This window comes from Drosophila navojoa, chromosome 3, assembly GCF_054131105.1.
Source record: "Drosophila navojoa isolate 15081-1374.11 chromosome 3, UAZ_NAV_1.0, whole genome shotgun sequence".
Classification (NCBI taxonomy): domain Eukaryota; kingdom Metazoa; phylum Arthropoda; class Insecta; order Diptera; family Drosophilidae; genus Drosophila; species Drosophila navojoa.
The window spans coordinates 19,752,531-19,775,943 of NC_142891.1; the positions used below are offsets into that span (position 1 = coordinate 19,752,531).

The 23,413-nt window shown below is 38.1% G+C and overlaps 2 protein-coding genes across 2 annotated transcripts in view; one reads left to right on the forward strand and one right to left on the reverse strand.

Annotated features, from left to right (window-relative positions):
• The window catches only part of MESR3 (misexpression suppressor of ras 3), a 51,535-nt gene that overhangs the window by 22,483 nt on the left and 5,639 nt on the right, over positions 1-23,413 (forward strand). Inside the window, exon 3 of the mRNA XM_030382690.2 lies at positions 13,615-13,655. Within this exon, the coding sequence (XP_030238550.1) occupies positions 13,653-13,655 (3 nt within the window). The 5' untranslated portion in view covers positions 13,615-13,652. The remainder of the gene's footprint in view (positions 1-13,614; positions 13,656-23,413) is intronic.
• On the reverse strand, positions 15,388-18,362 carry Cyp310a1 (Cytochrome P450 310a1). Its single transcript, XM_030382675.2, has 6 exons — positions 17,313-18,362; positions 17,120-17,242; positions 16,881-17,062; positions 16,587-16,817; positions 15,794-16,054; positions 15,388-15,736 (listed from the first exon to the last, which is right to left on the reverse strand). The coding sequence occupies exons 1-6, from the start codon at positions 17,795-17,797 to the stop codon at positions 15,537-15,539; spliced, it is 1,482 nt and encodes a 493-aa protein (XP_030238535.1). The 5' UTR covers positions 17,798-18,362; the 3' UTR covers positions 15,388-15,536.

Genomic DNA, 23,413 nt, shown 5'->3' on the forward strand with positions numbered 1-23,413 from the left:
CGGAAGTTGTCTCCATTCACGCAATAGTTGATCGGACAACAACAACGAAAAACGTGATACGAGCAACGCACATTCCAACCAGATCGATGTTTGTCTATGGGCTTTACAGCACATTAAGATTAACCTGTTTGGGAGTCGGTTTTCTTCTTCTTCTACAGCTGTTTTTTTTTATATTTTTTTTTATCTTGTGGTAAAACAAATTTTTGCTTGGCTTCCGAGTGGAGACTGCGTGTGCTTTCTATCCCAACCAGTTTCCATTTCTTTACAGATTTATTGCCAATATTCAGTTTTTTCTTGAAACTTTTGTTTTTTATTATTTTTGTATAATTTTTTATTTTAGTTTATACAAATTGCTTGAACAATTTTTGCGGTTACCCTGGCGAAAGTCGTTGGCTTAATTTGGGTGATTTTTTCACTGCTGTTTATTACGGTTGTTGTTGATGTTGTTGTTGCTGTTGTTTCTTAGCTTAGGCGTTGTCCCAGTCACTGCGATCTAATGCTAGCTATGTAACTCTAAGAGCAACTTTAATTAAAGTGATTGCTCGTTGGCACGATTTCGATTTCCAGCTAAAAAGGCGCGTTCGAGCCACATTGCCGAACGTGTCTATCATTAGGCCAGGGTTCCGCTGTAGCAATCATATTGCACAGATTTCGGGCATGATAAAAATGCGTACTACTGAAACGTATTAATAAACTTGATGGAAATATATATATAGAAAGAACGTGTTTTTTGACATATAATTAATTAAATTAATATGATAAATACAAAAAAAAAGATATTTGGTTTGCAATTATATATAATTGAAATATATTTACGAACAAAATAAAAAACATTTAATTTTCAACGAAATTTTCAATTGGGTATTTTTGTGAATAAAAAATTAAAAATTCGTTTTTAATAAAAGCAAATATATATTCTATCATAAAATTGAAAAAAAAAATTTTAAATTTTTTTTTTTTTTTTATTTATATATGTATACTTTAAGTACTAGAGTTAACTTGCATATATAGTTTTTTATACATTTATAAAAAGAGATAATTTATCAACAATTTTAATTAAATAGCGCTTATTTAAACTTTTTGCTAATAAATCAAACTCAGTTGAGTGTGAGTTAAATTAAAAATATTTCAATTGCATTTGAATTTTATATTTATACTCTATGCATAGTTAAAAAGTATTTAATGAAGTTATGCAAAATTTAAAACATTGGAAATCGAAATGAATTCTCTGTTCGCTGGCAGCAAATCAAATACGCACTATCCACAATTTGATGAAATTTATTATGCATTTAATAAACAGCCGTTGTCATGCCAAAAAGTATATATATATCCATATATTTGTGTATGTATTTCGTGATAGATATGTAGAGAAAAGCTGATGGCAGTTCATTGTTTAAATGCTGCCAATATGAAAGGCACATAAATCGTGATGGGCCTGTTGAGAGTGAGAGTGCGTAGCGCATGGAATACTGAATACTGAAGAAGTATATTAGGATAGGCACTGGGTCTGGGGCTCTGGTTAACTCCAGTGACGCCCAAGCCGAAGGAATATGAATGTGTGCCACTTATTTGCATAGATTGGCATTTTTTATGTGCCAAAATAAATTTGTTTTGTATATGTTTTTGTTGTTTGCCTCTTTCATTCAATATGTCACGTGATGCTGAAAGTCGACTTCATTTTTTTTTGGCCCATTTGGGGCCAAAATATATATGTATATATATACGTATATATCCATGTCTAAGTGTATGTAACATGCTGGCTCTTCTATATTCGTTTTGCGTGTTCTGTACTTTTGTCATCAATATCTGTGCAGCACATCAATAAAAGCGAAAAAAAAAAAATTGAGAATTTTTCTTATCACGAAGCACGCATCAAATTGGAATGTAGTTGGTTTGGTTTTTCACCCGATAGTGTGTGGAAACGAGAGTTTTTAATTAGTTTTTTTATTACGTTTTCTTTTTCGACGCTGTAAAATCGTTGTTGAGTTATGTGATAGCCCCAACGACAAATCAAAGTGAGAACATAAGCGACTGCGTCATGCTCGTTCACAGTTCAACAACTGATTGCCAGCCGAAAGGTTGCTTTATTTTTTATAAGAAAACTCTGACTAACTCTCAAGTTGTGAAAGATATGGATCGGCTATATAAATTATGTTGAATACGTATGTACATATATACCATACAATACGTATACACTTGTAATTCAAGGAGCCAGCCAATACACCCGTTTCACTTGATCAGCTTCTGTTAATATATATTGCCAAAACGGGTTGCATTTAAGCAGGAAACATGCGTATATGAAGCCGGTTTTGATTTTGGCAGACTTTTACTGGCAGTTATTAATTCTCTTCTTCTTTCCTGTTTGGACATCAGAACTCGTTCCTGCTCTCCTTACTTCACTGGTTTGTTGTGTGTGAAAATTAACGCACGTTCGCTAAATGTAAAGCAAAGTGCAAAAACATCAAAGCTTATATGCCAGTAAATGTATATAAGGAAAGACATACATACATACATATGTATGTATATTCGTACACATGTTTGTTTATTTATTTATAACAAAAGCGCGTTAATTCCGCCAACGTGCATGCGCGACCTTTGCAAGTCATCAAGATATTGGATATTGCAATTTGTGAGCCGCGTCACGTTTAAAAAGCCCTTGACAGCCTATAGCCATAATGTATACATATATACACACATACATATGTACCGAAATAAGTACTCGACATCAAAGTCGCACTTTTCAATTGTGCTGTGAATTGCATACTAATTAGCGTTTGGTCAATTGATTGATTGATTGACTGGCTTTGATGGGCAGCTCATAAGGCTTACAATTTTTTGCCGTTACAAATATATCGCATAATGCACACCCACAACTGGAAACTGTGCGCGGTGGTTTTTACCCATTGTATTCAGCCACCAACAAAACAAAATGAAAAATGGTTCAAATCTTCAGCAATTGCAAAGTTTTCGCTTTCAGCATTTGAAGGTCTTGTCAAAAAAAAAAAGATATATATATATATACATTTATATATATTATAAAAAACTTCTTTTGGTTTTCGCATTGTATTTTTAAATATTTTTTTTTTTTCGCTTTTGCTGGCCTTTGCTGTCACAGAAAAGGCCGCACAATGGGCGCTTGTTAAGGTTGGGGCGTCAAAAGAAAGTTCAATAATACCCTGTAAAACAGCAAATTTATAGAGTGTACACGGAAGTAGTTCTTGAATAGAAGCAATAGAAGTCAATAAGTGCACCCTATATTATATGAATATAAACACTAATATATAATCTGAAAACTTCATTATAATTAATATTATATTTTAAAAAATTTTAAATAAATTTATATATACAGATCTTGTATTCCAAATTCTATGACAGTTTTCACCTCTCCTAAGACCTCTATGCATACCATATATACGTTAGGTGGAACTTTTCTTTACCCTACTCGATGTTTCATCAGTCAATCAATCAATCAATCACTTGTCTATGTGCACTAAAAATAGACACGAATGTGAACCGGCTTTTTGGCTGTGAGGGGCGTGGTCAATTGATTGCCCGCTGCCACGCCACGAATCTTGAAAGTAATTTGACAGCACGGAGAGACAAATGCGACTTGGTGGTCTTTGGGCTAGTGTCCAAAGTTTTGCGAACTGCTGCACATGTCGCTGGTATTTTTATGGCTCTCGCCTGACCATAAACACACATAATGGACTTTCACTCTTTTTTCATTTATTTACTTTGTTGTATTTTCTCGAGCATTGATCTCGTAGAGCATTTGGCGTGTCCAGCGCTTGATGGATGTTTCGATGTGGTGGATGCTGCGGTGGCGCTCAGAAGCCAAAAAACCCAAAAACCGCAACATGCGCCCAGAGTCTACCAAATTTCACTTTTTATCATGAACATTTTTGTTTTCCATATTTTTTTTAATTTTGGATTATCAAAAATGTTGAATGTCAGTTGATGGCTTTGATTAGCATAAATTTGATTGTTATTATGGCACTAATTGGACGACATAAGTGTCAGTGTACAGTGATATGAACAGTTCGTCAATCAGGCGATCGATCAATCAATCAATCATTCAACTGCCATTGTCATTCCAATTCACATGCGTTGCACGCCAGCTTTTCTTATGAGTTTTTTGACACTCGTGCGAACTGCAATTAACAACAAATTTGCAACCGGTATGATATATAGAAAGGAGCCGTAAGTGTGGAGGCTGAAGAGTGGAACGCAGGATGGCTGTTGGCAATGGCATGCAACATGCACAGAGGCCACGATGCGTCACACTTTATCCGCAACAAATTGAAATTGACATCAACTAAGAGTTTTGATAGAAGAGGCTTATGAATGCATTCGTTAGAGCTAACTTAATTTTGGAGAGAGTTCCACACACGTTAGGGTTTTTTATTTGCATATAACATAGCAGACCTTAGATACGATACATATGATAATCAAAGCCCATTAAATTGATGCCTCGGGTCAATAATCGAAATAAATCGATTTTCGTGGAAAAGAGGAAAGTTTTGACAAACCTGATTCATAAATAGCTAATCACATTTCGAATTCATTAATTGGACAATCAGCCCTAAGATCATTTTAGCATCACGTCTAATCTACGCTTGACAAGTTATCCCCCATTCATTATAGAAATCAAGAATTTTATCTGCTAGCAAATTTTCTGCAAGTTCCCAACAATAGAAACTTTGGTGAAGGGGGAAACTGTGAAAATTCTGCAGCTTCTTCAGTGGCAGCTGCGTTGTTAATTTTACATATTGCAACATTCGACTTGGCTGTTGCTGTTGCTATTGCTGTTGTTGCTTCGAAACTCATTACAATGACTGCGCAAATGCAGCGCAATTCGCTTGACAATCTCCGCCAGCCCCACCAGCTCCATGGCTAGCTCATCCATTGTTGTCGTAAAACTTTGCTGCTTATATTGTTGCTGTTGTTGGTGGTGCTGTTGCTGCTGCTGCTTCTGCTGCTGTTGCTGTTGCTGCATTCATCGTGTTGACAACAAATGGCACTAAATTTTTGGCGTTGCATAATAAACTCGACGACGTTGCCGCTGATGATGCGCTCAAAAATAGCATCCAAACAGGGCATGCAGCAGAGTGTATTGCGCGAAGGGCTGCGGGGTGGAGTTCACCACGGACACGGGCACAGAGGCAGAGGCAGGGGCCGAGGCAGGGCACGGGCACAGCTGAGTTCAGCGAGTAAGACAATAACTTTTTCCTATGATGACATTATTCACGTGAAAAGTTAAGCCGCCTGCGAAAGAGGAAGCGAGACAGCGAGCACGGCAGTTAAGGGAAGTGAGGTAGATGAAAGTTATGTGAGCGCTCCAATGAGGAATCGATTTTGGCAATGACTTATAAATAGCAGAGATTGTCAGTGGACAAAGAAAAATAAGTTTGCCAGCTTATTACAACCGGCAAATAAAAACTAGCAGCTATAATCGAATATATAAAATCCATACTTGACATTGTTTATTTTATATTATAGATAGATTATATATTGTATATACATATTCTAGAATTGAAATTATTATTTTAAATCGAAAGCCAGACAGTTTGGAATTTATGCATTTTCAATAATGAAATTTTATTTATTTAATATTGTTTTCCCTTCCATCCCTAGACTTTTATGTACACGTATGTGGGCATAATAGAATTTGCCATTGGCTTTACCACGTCGCACAGAATATTTCCCAATTTTCTCCCAGTTTGAAGGAGAGCAGCTCAGCTTGTGGCCCAAAATAATAATATAGCAACTCATTTGATGCAGTGCATTTCCTGCTCGACTCCTGCGTCTGTGTCTCAGCTGCTGCCAGAGTTTCATCTCATTTATCTGACGTTGCTGGCCCGCTGCTCACCCTAGCTCATAACTCAAGCCCCAACTAGGTGCAGGAGGAGCCCTGCCCTGCTCAACCCTTTTTGGCTGTGAACTTTCTGATGCTGAAGTTGCATTGACAACATTTCAGATTGCCTGCTGCATGTTGCAAATGGCAAGCTTAAGAGCTGCTGAATTGGAGTTGCAGCTGCAACAGCAGCAGCAGCAGCAGCAGCATCAACAGCAGCTGCAACTGCTGCTCGAGTGGCAACTGAAAAGCTCTACTTGCAACTGTCGGCATGGGGCTTTCGCAATCAGTGGAAAGCAGCCAGCGACAGCTATTGCAATCGCTGGGCTTGTGGCATGACATTTGCCTTCTTCAGCACATGCAACTAATCTAGGCCCTGGTAGGCCCTGTGCTTTTTCATCTTTTTGAAACAGTTTTTTTTTTTGGGTTTCCATGTCAGCCGACCTACAAAACCCGCGATAGTCTAACTCAATTTCCCCATTCTCTCATTTTCACATCTCTGCCGCCTGATGATGCGCAATTTCGCGTGGGATTTGCGATGTAGAGACAAGTGAAACTAATTTGGGGCGAGACGGTGAAATGGAGAAACAAAAACTGGCGACAAACTCAACTCTTAAATTGTGTCAAATGTCGTTCAATTAAGTTGCGCTTGCACAATGATAAGCGCCTGGGATACCTCATAACAATAGACGACCCAAAAGGCGTACTCCCCCTTAGGCTAGAGGTGTTAAATGAGGGGCGGTTCGCCAGTTGGATTGATAGCGTCATAGACAACACACTCCCATGCACACACACACAATTATATGAGGCTTCGCCGCCGGCTTCTAATCAAGCACGTAAATAAAATTAAAGTTGATACATGGAGCCATGCACAAATAGCGCCAAAAGCCCTCGGCTCTCACATCAGATCAATGGGGCCAACTCACCTACAGGCCCATACACTCGAGGGCCCCAACAAAAGCGACCAAATGACAACATCAATGGCGACAGCATATGTGCCCGCACTAAATACACGGCGAGAAGCGCTTTTAAATCCTAGCTAAAGCTCCGCTGAAGCAAACAATTGCAATGTGACCAAGGACTGGTATTCAGTGAACTATATTTCTAGCTAAGTCTATATTTTGAAAATTAAACAGTTAAACTCACTATGACTGAGTGAAAGAAAGTTAACGTTAAATAGATACAGTCGAGTCTCGATCATTTATACCGTGCTAAGTCCAAAATCGATATCCCCTTGAACGAAATTCGTTCTCAATAATTCTCAAAAATGTGTAAATCGAACAAAAATCTGTTTTAATACATGGAATAAAGGTGCTGAGCATAAACTAATAATTAAACTTTGGACAAATTTATATTTACTATATATGGATGATGAAGTAAACTAATTGTTCAAGCAACTTTCGGCTTTCTTACTCTGATATAAGGCTTCACTAGAACCCTAGCAACGTGCGACCGCCTTGAGTTTGAATTTAATAATGACCGTCATTTATTAAGCAAGTGAGAATACAGGGAGAGCCAGCAAAGAAAGAACGAGCATAGGGAGAACGGTCATCCGCCTCTTACAAATGCAACTTCATATGCGGCTCTTATGTAAGAGAATACTTTTTACTCTATAACATACATATGCATACAACTGACAACAATGAATGGTCACCATTGATATCATAGAAAACGAATTAAAACTTGTAATAAAAAAACAATGTTAAAAAAAACAATATGGATTATAATAAATGATTGACAATAATTTAATCTTAAATATGGCAGACAAATAATGCAGCCCAGCTTCAATTTAGCAGCAAAGAATATTAGATTTACTAATTTCTAAAACTGAGCTTTATTCTCTAATACAAAATACTCTAACACAAAATACACATACATACATATATATGTCTGCTACTTCAAGAATGTAAACCTTGCTAACTCCAAAACTGAGCTTAAATAACTTTCAATTCCTCTTCTACAATTCCAGTATTTTTCACAGTGTATCGACAACATATGGAGTCAGCTGCCGCTATTTAGTATGTATGCATGTATGTGTGTGCATAGTCAGAGTATAAATATAGTCGTAGCTTTTGCCCAGCGGCAACAACAATAAAAAAATTGCTAGCTCTATGTAACATTTGATTAGGTTGTGAAAGGGGGCTGGTAGGAGGGTAGCTAGGTGGGTAGCTGAACTCCGCTTGCCATGCTACCTTCTGGTGTAGTTAACAACAACAATGGAGGGAAATGTTTATGGGCCATTCGGGGGGCTGGCGCGGCAGCTGCGTCGAGTGGGCTGCACTTTGTGGGGCGAACGTCGGCAATTAGAAATTGAAGTTAAGTTGGCTCGGAGATTACTTGCATAACCGCAGACGCATCGTAGCAGGCAGCAGTGTGTATCGTAAGGTCGTTGCATGTACGACAATATTTACTGTACTTTGAGCCGCAACAACAACAACATTCACTGACAATGCACAACTCAACTCAACTCCTGATAAGTTCGACTGCATCTCAAGTGCAGCGATGTGTGTGCGTGGCGCAGAGCCAAGCCAGTCTTCCAATTGTTGTTGAAAACTTGACTTTATTTCGGAACTCCCACACATATGCACATGCATACAAGTTCCAAATATCGTAAAGTTTCGAATTTGGCAGAGATACCTGGAAACTAAGCAAACTAAAGTTCAGAATCGCTGGACTTGTTAGTAAACCGAAAAACAAACTGCCTTTAAAGTTTCGCAGGTTTATGGGACAGCGAAAGTTTGGAATAGAACAGACTTTACTGCTTCTCCTAATACCCGGTGCAGTTTTACAGCAAATATATGGGGAAGTCATAGAATTTGAGTTTTATATCCGCTTTGTATGATAAAAGCTGCGCTCTAATCTAATCTAATCCAAGTCAATGTCGATCTGCTTGCATATGTTATGAGAGGCAGGCAACGGGCTGCCAAAAATCTGTATGCCCTCAGTCATCCGTATGGCTCACTGCTTTCCCCCCTATCTAAAATACACATTGTATGCCACAGAAGCAACAACAACAGCAACAACAACAGCAACAGCATAGACAACAACAATGTAGAACATGCACACACATCCGCTTATCGCGATAAATCAAAGCCACGAGTGCTGTTAATTTTCCAAGAAAATCTCAATGTACATTGAAGGCTGGAGTGAGATGGCACCCAAAATGGAAGCTTTGCCCAAAAACGTGTGTGCGTGTGTAATGGTCTCTGTGTGCGTGTGCGTGTGTGTGTGTGCGTGCATAAAAACAAGTTGAATTTATGTTTTCACGGCAAAAAATTATCTTAAGGCGAGTGCGATGCGAGACATTTGCCAAGTCTCTGGGAAGTCTTGGCGCGAGCTCTCGCATGTTGTGGCAAGTTTCTGTCTGATTCTAATTAAAAGCAACAGCAATTGAAGCTGTTAGCAGCGCAAACGCGCTAGAGAGCGCAACTCAACCAGAAAATTATCAACTCTGTGGGGAGATCTAAGCCCTCTCAAGTACAACCATCAAATACAACCAACAGAACACGAACAGCTTCTGGTTGGACGCGACCAAAACGATGTCGTTCCGAGTGCCTTTATTTTAGCAGGACAAAGAAATGGCAATACGAATATTAAATACTCTTGAAACAATTTTTTTCCAATTTATCTTGGGCTAAAACATTTTAATTTGAATTATAATAAAAATATTTTTAAGAAATGATACAGAAAATATAAAAATATTATAAAATTTCTTCAACATGAGCTAATGAGCTTAAGTCAGCTCATTCTACCAATATGGTCTCCCATAGCGTGTTACACATTGAACGTCTTCCTGTGCATACCCAGTGTTAGCGTGTATAAAAATAGATGGTAGAACGAAATTAAATTGTGCACATTTCCGTGCAACGGAAATTGCCCAAGTTTGTCACGTGAAAGGCAATATAACAATAAAAACCATAAGCACAACAACAACAACAACAGCAACAGAAAGCAGAGCATTATGCGGCCTGGCCATTTTTAGAATTCTTGTATATTTTTGGCAAACTCCATGAATTTCCATTAGTTAAACGGGCGCAGTTTATCCGTGATTCTGTAAATCCGTTTAAAATTGAAATTCATAATTCGTGCAAACACACACACACACCCACTAGCAGGTGTAAATGATGTGTACATTAATTTATGCGCTACAGCAACAACAACAACAACAACAACAACAACTAACAACTTTATTGGCCATCTGGCAATACAATTGAATTTGCAGTAATATTAGCCCGGGATTATGCAAAGTCCACAATTCGCTGTAATTTGTGCGTGCGTGCTAATTTAATAAATTTAAATGCATAATTAATTATCATTATAATCGCATTGAAAGCTCTGGCAAAGCCACGCCCCCACTTGCCATAATTCAATTGAAAGTTTTCGCGCATTTGGCAACAGTTTTCACTGTGTTTGCGACACGAATAAATCACAATTTGTAACAATTTATGGCATTACGTTTCATAACTAACTAACAAAGTTAATTTGGGTAATATTTAAAATATGTATAAAAAAAACGCTAAGACATTTTCGTAATATTAAGAAAATGTTGACAAATAGATTATTAATTAATTAAAATAATATAGGCAAAATATACACATTCAATATGAAGTTTTATTGTGTGTAAATGTAATATATTATAAAAAAATAATATTTATTAAATTAATTAATTAATTATTTATATTGTTAATAAATTTAAAAAATATAGGCAAAATATACACATTCAATATGAAGATTTATTGTGTGTAAATGTAATATATTATAAATAATATTATTTATTAAATTAACACTTTATGCTATTTTAATTTGCTTTGATAACTATACAGAGCTGAAGAATATATATTGACATCATCAATTATTATTCAAATGAAAGAGATGAAAAGTGACATTCATATTTATTTAAAAAATATATTTTTGATATAATTTGTACACTGCCTTAAGCCCTTACAAATGAGTAAAGTCAATGTAAATGCATTGCACTTTGTGAGCAAATTACATTTAAAAAGTCATTACCTGTCGTTCCCAGCTTTAACTATACATATATATATATATATATATATATAGGTATGTCTACATATACAGTCTGTTGGCTGAATTTAACGCACTGTTTAAGCGCCTAAAGGAATTCACAGACACACTCACACACATACTCACACAGACATAAATTAATTAAAAGTCGGAAACAGATAAAAATATACATAAATATAAATAAGTAAACACACACACACAGAAGCAGCAAATGCAGGCGACCGTTGCGACAATTATTAAAGAAGCAACAACAATGAGAACAACCGAGCTATAGCAGCAACAATTGTGACAACAACAACAATAATCAGGCCAACAAACAAACCAACAACATAAATAAAACAAACAGCAAAGCAGCTGCACGCAGCACCAGCACCAGCAGCACCAGCAGCAGCAGCAGCATCAAAAGAAGCAGCCGCGTCATCTTTGGCTGCATGTTGCACGATGCACGTTGCACGTTACACGTTATGCGTTGCTGTGGCAATTCTGTATACATGTGTGTATGCAACGCCGAACACAAATTGAAAAAGTCAACCCCCAGCTTCCCCAGGCTCAGCCAGCGAGTCAGCTAACCAAAGAAGTTAACAGAAAATCAAGAGTCCAAAGCAGCAACAGAGTTAGTGCATGATATAAATACACTGAACAAAATATTATTAGAGACATTAAAAATTATCATAAATTGTGCAAGCAATTTTATAAATATTTTGTATAAAAAAAAGAAAATTTTTAATATTTTTGAATTGTTATTTTTCACAAAAAAAATTATTTTCGTTCTATTTGTGTTTTTTTTAGTGTACTTAATGCTTTGTATATATACTCTATAAGCATGAGTACAACAGCAATAATTGTCCCTCACAATTTGTTTGTCTGCTTAGCAGTTACTCACCAAGATCAGCATGATAACAATGTTTTACACACACACACACACACAGTTAAAATATTTAATTGTTGTACAAATAAAGTGTATACTCATACATATATATAGTATATATACATATGTATATAAGTTAAGAATGTCTGACTCTTATTTATTTTTATTACTGTGTAACCCTGAGGTCGCGTGGGTCGCTGCATGGGCACCTTTTGAAGCACGCGGAGAGGCAGAGTGAAGTGTCGAATTAAGAGAAGTGGTTAAGTGAATATGCACAAAATATGTTCAAAGTTCAGAGTTAAGATGAGCCAAGTGAGTTCAGTGGGAACCCAAAAAGAGAAGTAAGTGTGTAGTAATGCCACTCATAAGAATGGCCGCGTCTCTTTCAGCCAAACCTGAACGGTGGCTTAGCTGCCTCATTAGAAGCCAAATAAAAGACTTTGAGAAGTTCATAAAATTAATTTATAAAGCTTAAGTATGTATTTAAGCCTTTATATAATGGCATAATAAATCTTAAGATTTCCTTCTCAACTGCTTGAAGCACAGTAAGGTTTCTAATAAAAATTGACTGCGCGCTATTAATCTCTCTATTAATTTCATACTGAATTTGCTTTGTCTACTTATTGTTAAAAACTTTTTTAAAATGCTCCCAAAGTTTGCACAACTTTTGTCAAACAATTCACAACAACAACAACAAACGGCTGAACAACAAACTAGCAGACAAAAGTCGTATGTCAATTGGTTAATTAAAAGAGACGCGGCTGATAACCTTTTATGTCAGGTTCGTGTAGTTTTTGTCATCACATTTTTTATATCGTATGCCCTGTGAGCAATGATAAAAGTCGGGTATGATATTTGTGAGATTGCAATAGATTGAATATTTCATTGGCTAGTTGAGGCTATAATAGTTTTCAGACTATCAATAAGTCTCCAATCATTAAGTTTCTCATACTAACATATGAATATCTCTATACATATTTGTATGAATGTATGCATGCATATAGCTGTTCTTTTCAGTTGTAATATTGTAAAATGGATAACAGAGTCTCTGCTATTGTAGTTGCTTCTCCTCTATTATTGTCGTTTACAGTTTTCTAATTCTGTTCAATTTTTTGCTTGATTGTGTTTTATTACTGGCAGTAATTAAATAATAAATAATAATTAAATATAATTTTTTTTTTATTTATCAAAAAATAATTATTATTTTTTAATTTTTTGCTATAAAAATTATAATCGTTACGGTCCCTGATTACTGCTGCAGGATTTCATGTAGTAAGAGGCGCAGAGCTTGCAGAGAGTTATTAAAGTATTATCCGAATGAGCTGACGATAGACAGAAGCAATTTCTGTAGCTGCTATGCTAGATTGAAATAGCTCGCTGAACTCTCTGTACACAAAAGGGGAGTAGAACTAGCCAGTCAAGAGAAGAGTCTCATGTGAAGTATTTAATGAAATTGGATGGCGATGACTTTGACACAACACCGACATATTTACTTATTTATTATATTACATATATTACAGGGTATCTTTTAGTGCACCTTTTAGTGCTTGCAACTTCACGCATAACTTGTTTATTTTAGTATCTTTCTCTTTTGGCGTTTGTTGTCTCTCCCAAAAGTAGTTCAAGTTTTCATTGAAATGTTCATTATAAACGTTTGTTTTTTTAAGCCATGCCTAAAGTTCAATAACAAACTGCAGTAATGAACTTTAACTAACTGAATTCAATAACAAATGAACCTGTTTACATGGTACATGAGAAAAAATAAAGATAAAAATGAGCAACAACAAACATTGAATATGTATTACAGAAAACTTTTTACAAATGCAAATTAATATTTAACATTTTGTGTTTCTCTTTTCCGTTTCAGTTCACAGTTGGTGCAGAGCCACACAAAAGTCTTGAATTATGGTAAGTAAATATGCTGCTAATTGGGGTTCTCTTGCAGCGCATATTTCACATGCCAATTATACGCTAAAAAGGCAAAAAAAATTTCAATTTACATAAAAAATTAGCAAACACTTAAGTAATTTCTCCATGTCAAATGTCGCCAAGAGAGAAATATTTCTTAATTTATGCCACTGGGTTGACTCGAACCTCTCCGTCTCTCTTGCTCCCACTCTCTCTCACTCTATCTGTCTCTCGCCGTCGCTCTCGCTCTCATTCGCTCTAGTATGTAAATGAAATTTTTATGCGCTCGCATATTTCACGCCGCTTCGTCTGCTTTATATTGCGCTCTTAAAGCTTAACAAGGGGCGCGAAGTGGTGCGGCGGGGATGCCCTTTTTGACCACTTAATATGCAATGTGTAATATTTAAATGTAACCAGGACAATGCCAGCGAGCAGCTGGGTGCCTGCACGAAGAGCTCTCTATTCTCTTCTCTTTTTTGACACCCATGTCCCTAGAGGCCTGGGCAAATCTACGAGGAAATCTTGTTGCGAATCTGCCAAGCAATTTATATTCGGTGCCTCGACATGTGGCAACTGGGTCAGTGCATGTGAAGAGCGGGCTTCATCTGATTGTTGTTGTTGTAGTGCTTGCTGTTTTCCTTTCAAGTTAAAACTCACGTATTCTGTGAGCTCTTTAATTTTGTATACTCGGCTGACGACGTGAACTCTGGCTTTTGATAGCTAGAGTAAAACTGAGAGAGAGACTTTAAAAGTTGGAAGACCGAAACTGATCCCATTATGAAGAGAGCTTGCCAGAGAGATGTATACTATATTAGATGGTTTTTATGGTTATAGTAATATGGACTGTAGAGGTCAATCCATTCAATATATATTCCTTAAATCTAACATATTAAAATTATATATATTACATTTGCAATTTCACTTAATAATTATTATAAAGGAGCAACCACACTTCACTTCACATTATCGACTTCTATGGACTCACTTTGAGTCCACACAGCCGTGTACGCAATTAATAATTCGTGTGCCATTAGAAGCCAGAAATACAATTTCCGGCTCATTACAAGCAGCTCCTTTGCCCGCTGTGTCTCCGTGCAAGTTCAAAGTCTAGACTCTGGCTGCTGGTCACCCACAGAGCGCAATTAATTTAATGCCCGGCCATAAGATTGAGCCGGAGGAGAGATTGTTAGGAGTCGGTTGTACAGTTTGCAAAATGCTTTGCACTGATTGCAATTGCTAGCTGTATAAGCTTTTATCGCACGCATAGTATACCATCCTCAGCCAACTTGATAAATGAGTTCATAATGCGGCCTAATTGTGGTCTCGTTAGTGGCTAGCTAACTGGGATGGCCAACAGCAGCAAGGCGACACTTGGGCCAGCTGATAAAGTACGGAGACCGAGTGTCTCCATGTGACTTTTGCAGATTTCCATTTCGGCTCCAATCAGACAATGCCGCATGTCATGTGTATTGGCAATAAAGCAAATCAAATTTAATGATAAGCTCATGTGCTTGAACATGTCTTTTACGCTTGATGAGTTTTCCACAACAGCAACAGCGGCAGCAGAGCCAGCAACAATGCGAACAACAAGCACATAGAATGTCTAATTTAACGGCGTTGCGTATACGCCGCGTGTGCTCGCTTCGCGCACAAGGACCAAGGACCTTTGGCATTTACCATGCTACGGCTAACGAAGCGAAATGAACAGACAACAAGAACAACAACAACCCAATTTGAAGCCATAATTTACTGCTTTTATTTATGGCATATTTTTAGGTGCTCACAGCTAGCAACACACAATGCTTAGATGAAGTGTTGAAAAATTATAGAAGGAGAAAATAAGGGCAAATACGTCAAGTGCTGCATAAATTAAATTCGTTTCTAAATTGAACATTTGCGATAATTGCTTTGCCTTAGGATTTCACGCGCTTTCAGTTGAATTTTCAGTCCATCTGGGGAGCTAATAAATGGCGCCGGCAGATGTGAGACCTCGACCATAGCACTCGCATCCAGTTCCAGATCATAGCTCTGCAACAGCCTGACAAGCGCCAGCTTAATGACCATTTTGGCAAAGTTTTGTGCTGCCGGTGGGAAACTCCGTTAGTTTTTGTTTACCTTCGAAGGTGTGTGCCACTTACCCACGCACTGAGCCCCGCCTATGCCAAAGCTCGCTATAACCGAAGGACACTGCTGGCCTCCTCCGTCGGGCTGGTTGTGTAGAAAACGGAGTGGCTTGTATTTCAGTGGCTCGCTGAAGTATCTGCCATCACGCTGTATGGCCAGCAGCGGCACCATCAACGTCTTGCCCACGCCAATGCTCAGCTTGCTGCCGGGCAGCGTGTAACGCTTGCGGCAAACGCGCTCTATTATGGGCACTGGCGGGTACTTGCGCAGCGTTTCTGTGGAGCAGAAAAATTGGGGCATTAAGTTTGAGATGTAACTTGTTGAAAGTAAGCCACACTGGAGGCATCAATAAGAAGGGACAAGAAGCTTAAGACTGGGATGTAACCATGACAAACTCTACTCTAAGGGGGGCAAAATATATCTACCGTAAATAATGCAAATATATATCTTGTTTTGCTTTCGATAGAGCTAAGATCTGATATGATAATAGTGTGTAGCTAAAGACAAAATTACTCAAAGCAAATCTTGCAATGAAACCTTCAAGTTTAACGATGTTAAAGCAGTTTACACAATAACTACGATAGATATGCTGTAAAAGTACTATGGTGACGCAAAAGTCAATAAGGACATTCAACTCTGTTGAAGAAGAATAAGACATAGATAATCCTAGTAAATCTGTTAAAGTATTCTCTCCAATATGTAGCTATATCTTTTAAGACTATTATTTCATTGCCTCTATAATATGCTCTTATACCTCTTATTTTGTCGCATTTATGTCAACCAAATACCGCATCTCAAAGCACTCACCCTTCACACACATATCCATATATTTGAGCCCCATCAATTGCTCGAACGCCAGTTGGCCATCCTTTAAATTGAGCTCCTGGATCTCGGTCTGCAGCTTCTCCACAATCAGCGGCTGCTGGGCAATCTCATAGAGTGTCAGAGTTATGGTGGAGGCAATGCCATCCAAAGCAGAGTGCATTAGGTCCTCGGCTACCTTAGCCAGTCGCTTGATGCACATCAGCTTGTCCTCTTCTGCAAGAAGGGGCAAGAGCAAACATCAGCTAAAGTGTGGCAGGAAGGCGTTGCTTAACTAACCAATGGCATGCTCGATTTGCCACTTGTCGCTGCTGAGATCGTTGCCATTGCGAAACTTGACCAACAGCTGGAGCATGTCCTTGCGTATGATGCCGTTCTCCTCGCGCTGCTCCACATTGTGCTTAATGATGTCTATGAGGCGATAGGCGAGCGACGACTTCTGTGGCATGCCTCTCAGCGTGCTGTGCCCCATAGCAAATATTAGTTGCATGTTGAGTTGCTACCAAATTGATACTCACAATGATTGCAGTGCACCGTATTGCGAAGGATGCTGCACATAGCTATTGAGTAGGTGATCCCTTTGCACGAAGTTGTTCACGTCCAAGCCGTAGACCAGATTGCCTATTATATTGACAGCATATCTAGAGGAAGACAGATCAAAAATGTTAGTATAAATTAAAGTTTTAGTTAGGCTCAGTCTTCTTCGCTTACATTCTCATCAGGTGCTGCAGATCCAACTCCAGCTGGCCCTGCTCCTCCCTTTTCGCCAGGTACTGCATCATATGGTCGGCCACATGTTGAGCATTGCTGAACATGGAGGACAGACGCCTTGTGCTGAACATGGGCGACAGTTTCTCCAGCAAGTTGAAGCGTCTGTAGCCCTTGACGCAATCCCATTTGGACTCGGTAAAGTGGCCATTCGACTGCTGCAGAATGCTAAAGGCCAGCTGTGGTTGGCGCACCAGCAATACGGGTCGAAAGAAGCAGTAAATGCCAAACAGACGATCGCGCCCTTCCTGGTAGGCCTCACATATGGCCTCCACGTGCCGGAACTCTCGTTGGTAGGCCAGCGTGAGAAACTGCCAGGACAACGATGTGTGCTCGCTCGGGAAGCGCTTGCGTCGCCAATAGCTATAGATGTGTCGCACATACAGAAAGATCGCCGAGTAGGCGATAATCGGCAGCAGCAGCCACATGTTGAGGCTCTCGCAGACGTTGATGGACTGACTGACTGAATGCGTTGCCCGGCGATAATTATGACAGGTTGTGCCGCATCCAATAGAAATCGGGAGTCACGTCTCAGTCGCTGCTTCGCTCGGTTCTTGTGGACAACAAGTCAACGCAGTCTGGCGCAGTCTGACCAAAACCATACAAAAAATGTGAGAAACAGAAGGAAAAAACCAAGTCCGGCAACTGAGATGCTATCGCCCTTGCACTTATCTCTCTCTCTTTCTCTCTGTTTCTTTTGCTTTACCTCTGCATGTGAGCCTCTCTCTGTTTCTTGTGTCTTTGCCTCTCTCCTTCTTTCTCTTTCTCTCTCGCTCTCTACGTCTGGCTGATAATGAGCATTGTCTCTGCCTCCTGATAATTTATGCAGCAGCAGCTGTACCAGATGCCTCCGCTGCTTGCCATTTTATCAGTATGCGCATCTCTCTGCCCAATATTTTTGACAATTTTTGTTTACATATCTCTCTCTCACTCTGCCGCTGCAGAGCTTCTATCACGGTGATAAGTGAGGTACGTTTTTATTTTATATACTATACCTTGGTACCTACATAGCAACCAAAAGCTTTGGTATTAGTTGTGCATCACTCAAGAAACGCAAACTGGATCTGACGGCTTTTTTATTGTTCTCTTCCTTGCGAGCTATGCCAAAGTTGGCAGGTTTTTGTTCTGGCCAGGGCCAACTTGAAGCTGACCTTGCAGCGCAAATTGTCTGTGATCAGGAGCAGCACTTAATAACCACTGTCTGAACATTGTCTGGATGGGCAGTGAGCACAGTCTAGGGCAAGCAATATGTGTGTATATATATTATATTATATATGTAAGTACATAATCACACTGCTGCTGAAAAGCATTCGCAGATTAAATACTCTTTTATAGTCTGAAGTTGCATTGACAGACTGATTGCATGAACTATACTATACATACATTCATATTATACCTAATCTACATAAATACCTTTGCGCGAAACTTCCCAGTTTTCTGCCCAAACATTTTGTTGCCCGCATGTCTAAGAAATTTCCCATAAATACCCAAAGAATATCTGCTCATTTTTAGCCTGCATCTAACTCACTTAGGTAGGGCTAAACTTCTCCTCTTGGGCGTAGTTCACTTCAGGTACGTCGCTGCACACACATTATAGGTAAACCGGATTTGTTAATAAATTTCCACAAGTATCTAAATCTAAATCTAAACAAAGATAAGTCAGCCAGACACTAGACTCTTTGGTTTGCAACTAAATGCATTGTTTCTACCAAAAGACTGAAGGAAAGCAAGCAACAAGTAGTTTAAAGCTAAATTGCAGACTAGAAAAATACCCTATAATAACAGCTGAGTTTGACAATAGATGTATTCAAGACAGCCATGACAGCTATCTGTATTTATTTATATATGCACATATATAGCCTTAATATTCCTCCTAAACAATTTTAGAATTACAGGGTATAAACTGCCATTAACCCAAAGTTCGTTTGTAATTAACATTATTTGTGGCCTATATTTGCATATCATTTATTGTAATACTGACATCCGTAAACTGAGATCAGCCTCACATCAATTTTACTGCTTCAGTTGACAAGCCAAACTAAGTTTGCCTTCCACTTCATCAATTCAAACTATATATCAAGAATCGCTGCTAAAGGTTTGTCTAAGTGTGAGTACTTTTGAGTGCTCTTCAATCCTTGGGTCGTCTATGACGATGTCTGGCTGAAGCTCAATTCGCAACTAAATGTGCAAAGCATTTGATAACAATTCAGTTAGCAATTATGGCCACTTCAAATTGGCAAAGCACTGAAATTGAGGCCTGTTGCTTTTAGAGCGTTAATTAAATGTTGATGTGCCTCAAGTGAGGCTGAGCCATGGATATTAACTAATGTCTTTATTATAGACTTTGGTATGCAAATATGCGCATTGAGTGTGCGCAAGTCGGGCAAAACGAGCTGATCAATATTTATTCATTCGATTCGTGAGTATAAACAAATCACAAAGAAAAACAATTAATGAACTTATTCATCACGATTCTCTTCAGTTGAGGCATTCATTCAGCTGCGCAGCACGATTTGAGAGAATTCAAAGTATGAATCGGAAATATCTCTTGGATTATTAACTGAAAGAATCGAATACGATTTAAGATAAATAAGCAATTGAATTGAATTTTCAAAGCTATTATTGTTTGAGCTTTTCGTTATGTAACCCGACTTTGTTTAAACATAAATTTAAACAATGTTTATGAACTATGACTTTCAATGCTCCATTGCCTCTGGCTGGCAGCTGAGATAATATTTCAAAAACTTTCACTCTCTATTTCTATTTATCTATTTCTATTTATTATGAATTAATATGCTAAGCAGCCCTTTCATCATGATTGAATTCATATATTTGAAGCTACGATACACAGTTTTGATTTATTTATTTGCATAGAAATATGTGCTGCGATAATTTTGTTTACCCAATTGTAATTCTATCTGTACTTCATTGCATTCTACTTATTAATATATACTTGATACTTGAGTCATACAACAATTTCCCTTGCTATTCAGCACCGACTTCTTCTCGCTTCCCTATGAACTACCAACTTATCCAATAAATCATTATGCTGTCACACGCTGAGTGATCCAACTATTATATTACACAACAATTAGGCAACGGCAACAACAGTCAGCTCAAGTGTCAACGGCAATTGGGATCCGAAGCTAACCAAGTGTGGCATAAGCCAATTCCTGCTACCCAAAGGGAAGCAGTTAATCACACCCATTGCATGTGCAGCAACAAAAATGCAAATTGTGTGTGCGAAAACAAGCTAAAAAGTGGTATAGAAAAAGAGCTAAACAAGAAAAAATGCATGGAAAAAATGCACTGAAACACGCCAGCAGCAAACCGGAGGCAATTTTCCACAGCATACACAATTATTTAGTTCAGCCGGGCGCAGGCGACGGGGCGTCGCTGCTGCAGCAAGTGGGAATTTGATTTAAATGCGTAGCTAAGTAGAGCAGGTTACATGGCCAATATCAAGCGTTATGTGCCACTCGAATTTCCCACAACGAGAAAATAAAGTCAATCAGGCTGCAACAGTGGCAGCAAATGGTTGCAAGGTGCCCCTAAGTTGGCTCACCCGAGACGCCTTTTGACTGCCAAATCGATTTGGCCCAGCCACTCGGCAATTGAATTTAGTTGACCATTTGCCAGGCTTTGCAGCTTTTTGGCTTGTGTCTCTCTGCCATGGCTAACAGCAGCTAACAGCTAACGCTGTTTGTGGCTCATCCACTTCAGCATTTGGCTCACTCATCGCCTCCATTGAGTCCTTGCCAGCTCTACCGCTCGCTCTTCCTCTCGCCCCATAGCATTATCCATTCACTCATGTAATCGCCATGAGTTAGCAGTTTGGGCACACAATTACTGAAAATGGCGAAGCCCTTAAGAAACTTGAAAAATACTTGGGGATTCTTCAAGTTTGTTTCTTTGTACATCTTCCTGTTTATATTTTATAATATATAAGTTTAATATATAAGTTTTTATTTTGGCCTCTTTTTGTCGCATTTCCTTGTTTACAATTTTTACAATCAATATTTCGATGGGTGTATTAGACATAAATGGCTTTAAAAAGGTGCACCTAAAGGGATACAATACAATATATAAAATAAACATATATATAATATGTAATTTATACATATAGAAGACATACACAAACAAATTATTTTTTTTTTTTTATTTTCCCATTGGCATTTTTATTTTCATAAATTTTTATCGCATTTTTCAAAAATATAAATAATTGCTGTACTTTTTTAGTTAATCTTTGTTGAGTGGAGCTTCCAGATTTATCGCTGAGAAATTCCCTCTTCCGACTGCGCAGTCAAAATAATTAAAAATAAATATTATTTTATCAGAGTTTCAAAAATTGCGCACATTGCTTAAACTAATTGCGATAACCACTTAAACATTGGGCACTAACACTGGCTTTGTGCAGCACTGATTCTAAATATTTTCCAATTAAGTAAACAGCTAAAACACAATTTGCTCCATTGACTACTTTTGGCAGCTAGCTGTGCTTATGTCAAAAGAATCAAAATTAATTAAGCACTTGCTGTGATTCACAAACATCCACAATATTCAATCACGAGTGCATTCAGTATGCCAGGCACGTGTCATTTAATATTTCAAGTCAAATTGCATTCACCGCGTTCCGTTCGATTGCCTGCAAATGCTTAATATGTAAAATAAATAATTGCGCTGAGAAATTTCCCAAAGACGACGACAACGACGACATGTGCTTGTTTTCAGTTGTTGTTTCTATTATAGCTTTTTAGCTATTTGTGTTTTTCTCAAGAATTGCTTTATGTAAATTTCAAAATGTTGTTAAAAATTCGCTGCTAAAAAATGTTGTCATAAAAGCAGAACGCACAGGCACAGGCTCACAATGCAATTCGAGCAGCAAGCTGAATGAATGACTATTGTATAAGTATTCACACACACACACACACACACATGTACACCCACGCACATACACAGGCTGTGAGCTCCGCTCAGTTTGCTGTTTCTGGTGTAGCCAGCAATTTGCAAGTTAACAAAAATATTAGTCAGCTACTTGACAGCCACGTTCCTATACACCCCCAACCCCCTATAGCCACCCTCAGTCCCATTTTTCAGCCTCGTCATCAGCGTCAACATCTTCAACAATGCCGACGCTTTGTGAACAACATTTGCTGTGTGCCAGCAGCACGTTGCTGAAGTTCATGAACAAAAACCAAACAGCAGCAGCAAAAGAAAATGAAAATGAAACGGAAAACAAAGATCGTGCAATATGAATTATCAGATTGCCAAGATGTAGATACCCTATAGATGAATGTTCTAATGATATGTGAAAGCCATCTTTATACAGCATTCTACTCTATGATATTGAATTATTATCTTTGTAGACTTTTAAATTTTATATTTTGCTTTCAAAATATAAGTAAATAGTATTAAAAATGAAAAAAAATATATAAGCACAAATATAAGGAAGTATGGCCATTTAATAAAAATAGATAAAATAATATAATAATTACTCAGGATATATTTGTTAGTTTTTATATAGAATAGATATCTCCAAAAAATACAAAAAATTATTTTAAAATACTTTAATATTTTTATATATTATTAATATTGGTTACATATGACAATATTACTTACATATTTCATATATAGTATTTTCTTCTAAACAATATATTTCCAATGGAATACCCTTATGATAAACTCTCTCCTGCAGCTCGATTCGCTAACAAAGAGTATCAGAAATGGCAAAATGTATTTACATGTAAATTACTCAATGGGGTAAAGTGCAGTGCGGTGCGTAGGGGCGAAAGCGAAGGAGGGCGAGGACCACTTTAGAGGGGTTGGGGCTGTAGAATAGTACAACTAGCAAATACAATGGTGCGAAATTTGCATGTTTATGCGAAAAAGCATTGCGTTGGGCTCTTATGAAAAATTGTTGGTATGCGCCGGGTGGTGGGTGGTGAGCGGTGGATCAGGGATTGTGGTTGGTCGGACAACGTGTCGTATGAGCAACGCGGCAAATTTTGAGCTTGACAACTTGAGCGTCACTGGAATTTGCGCGA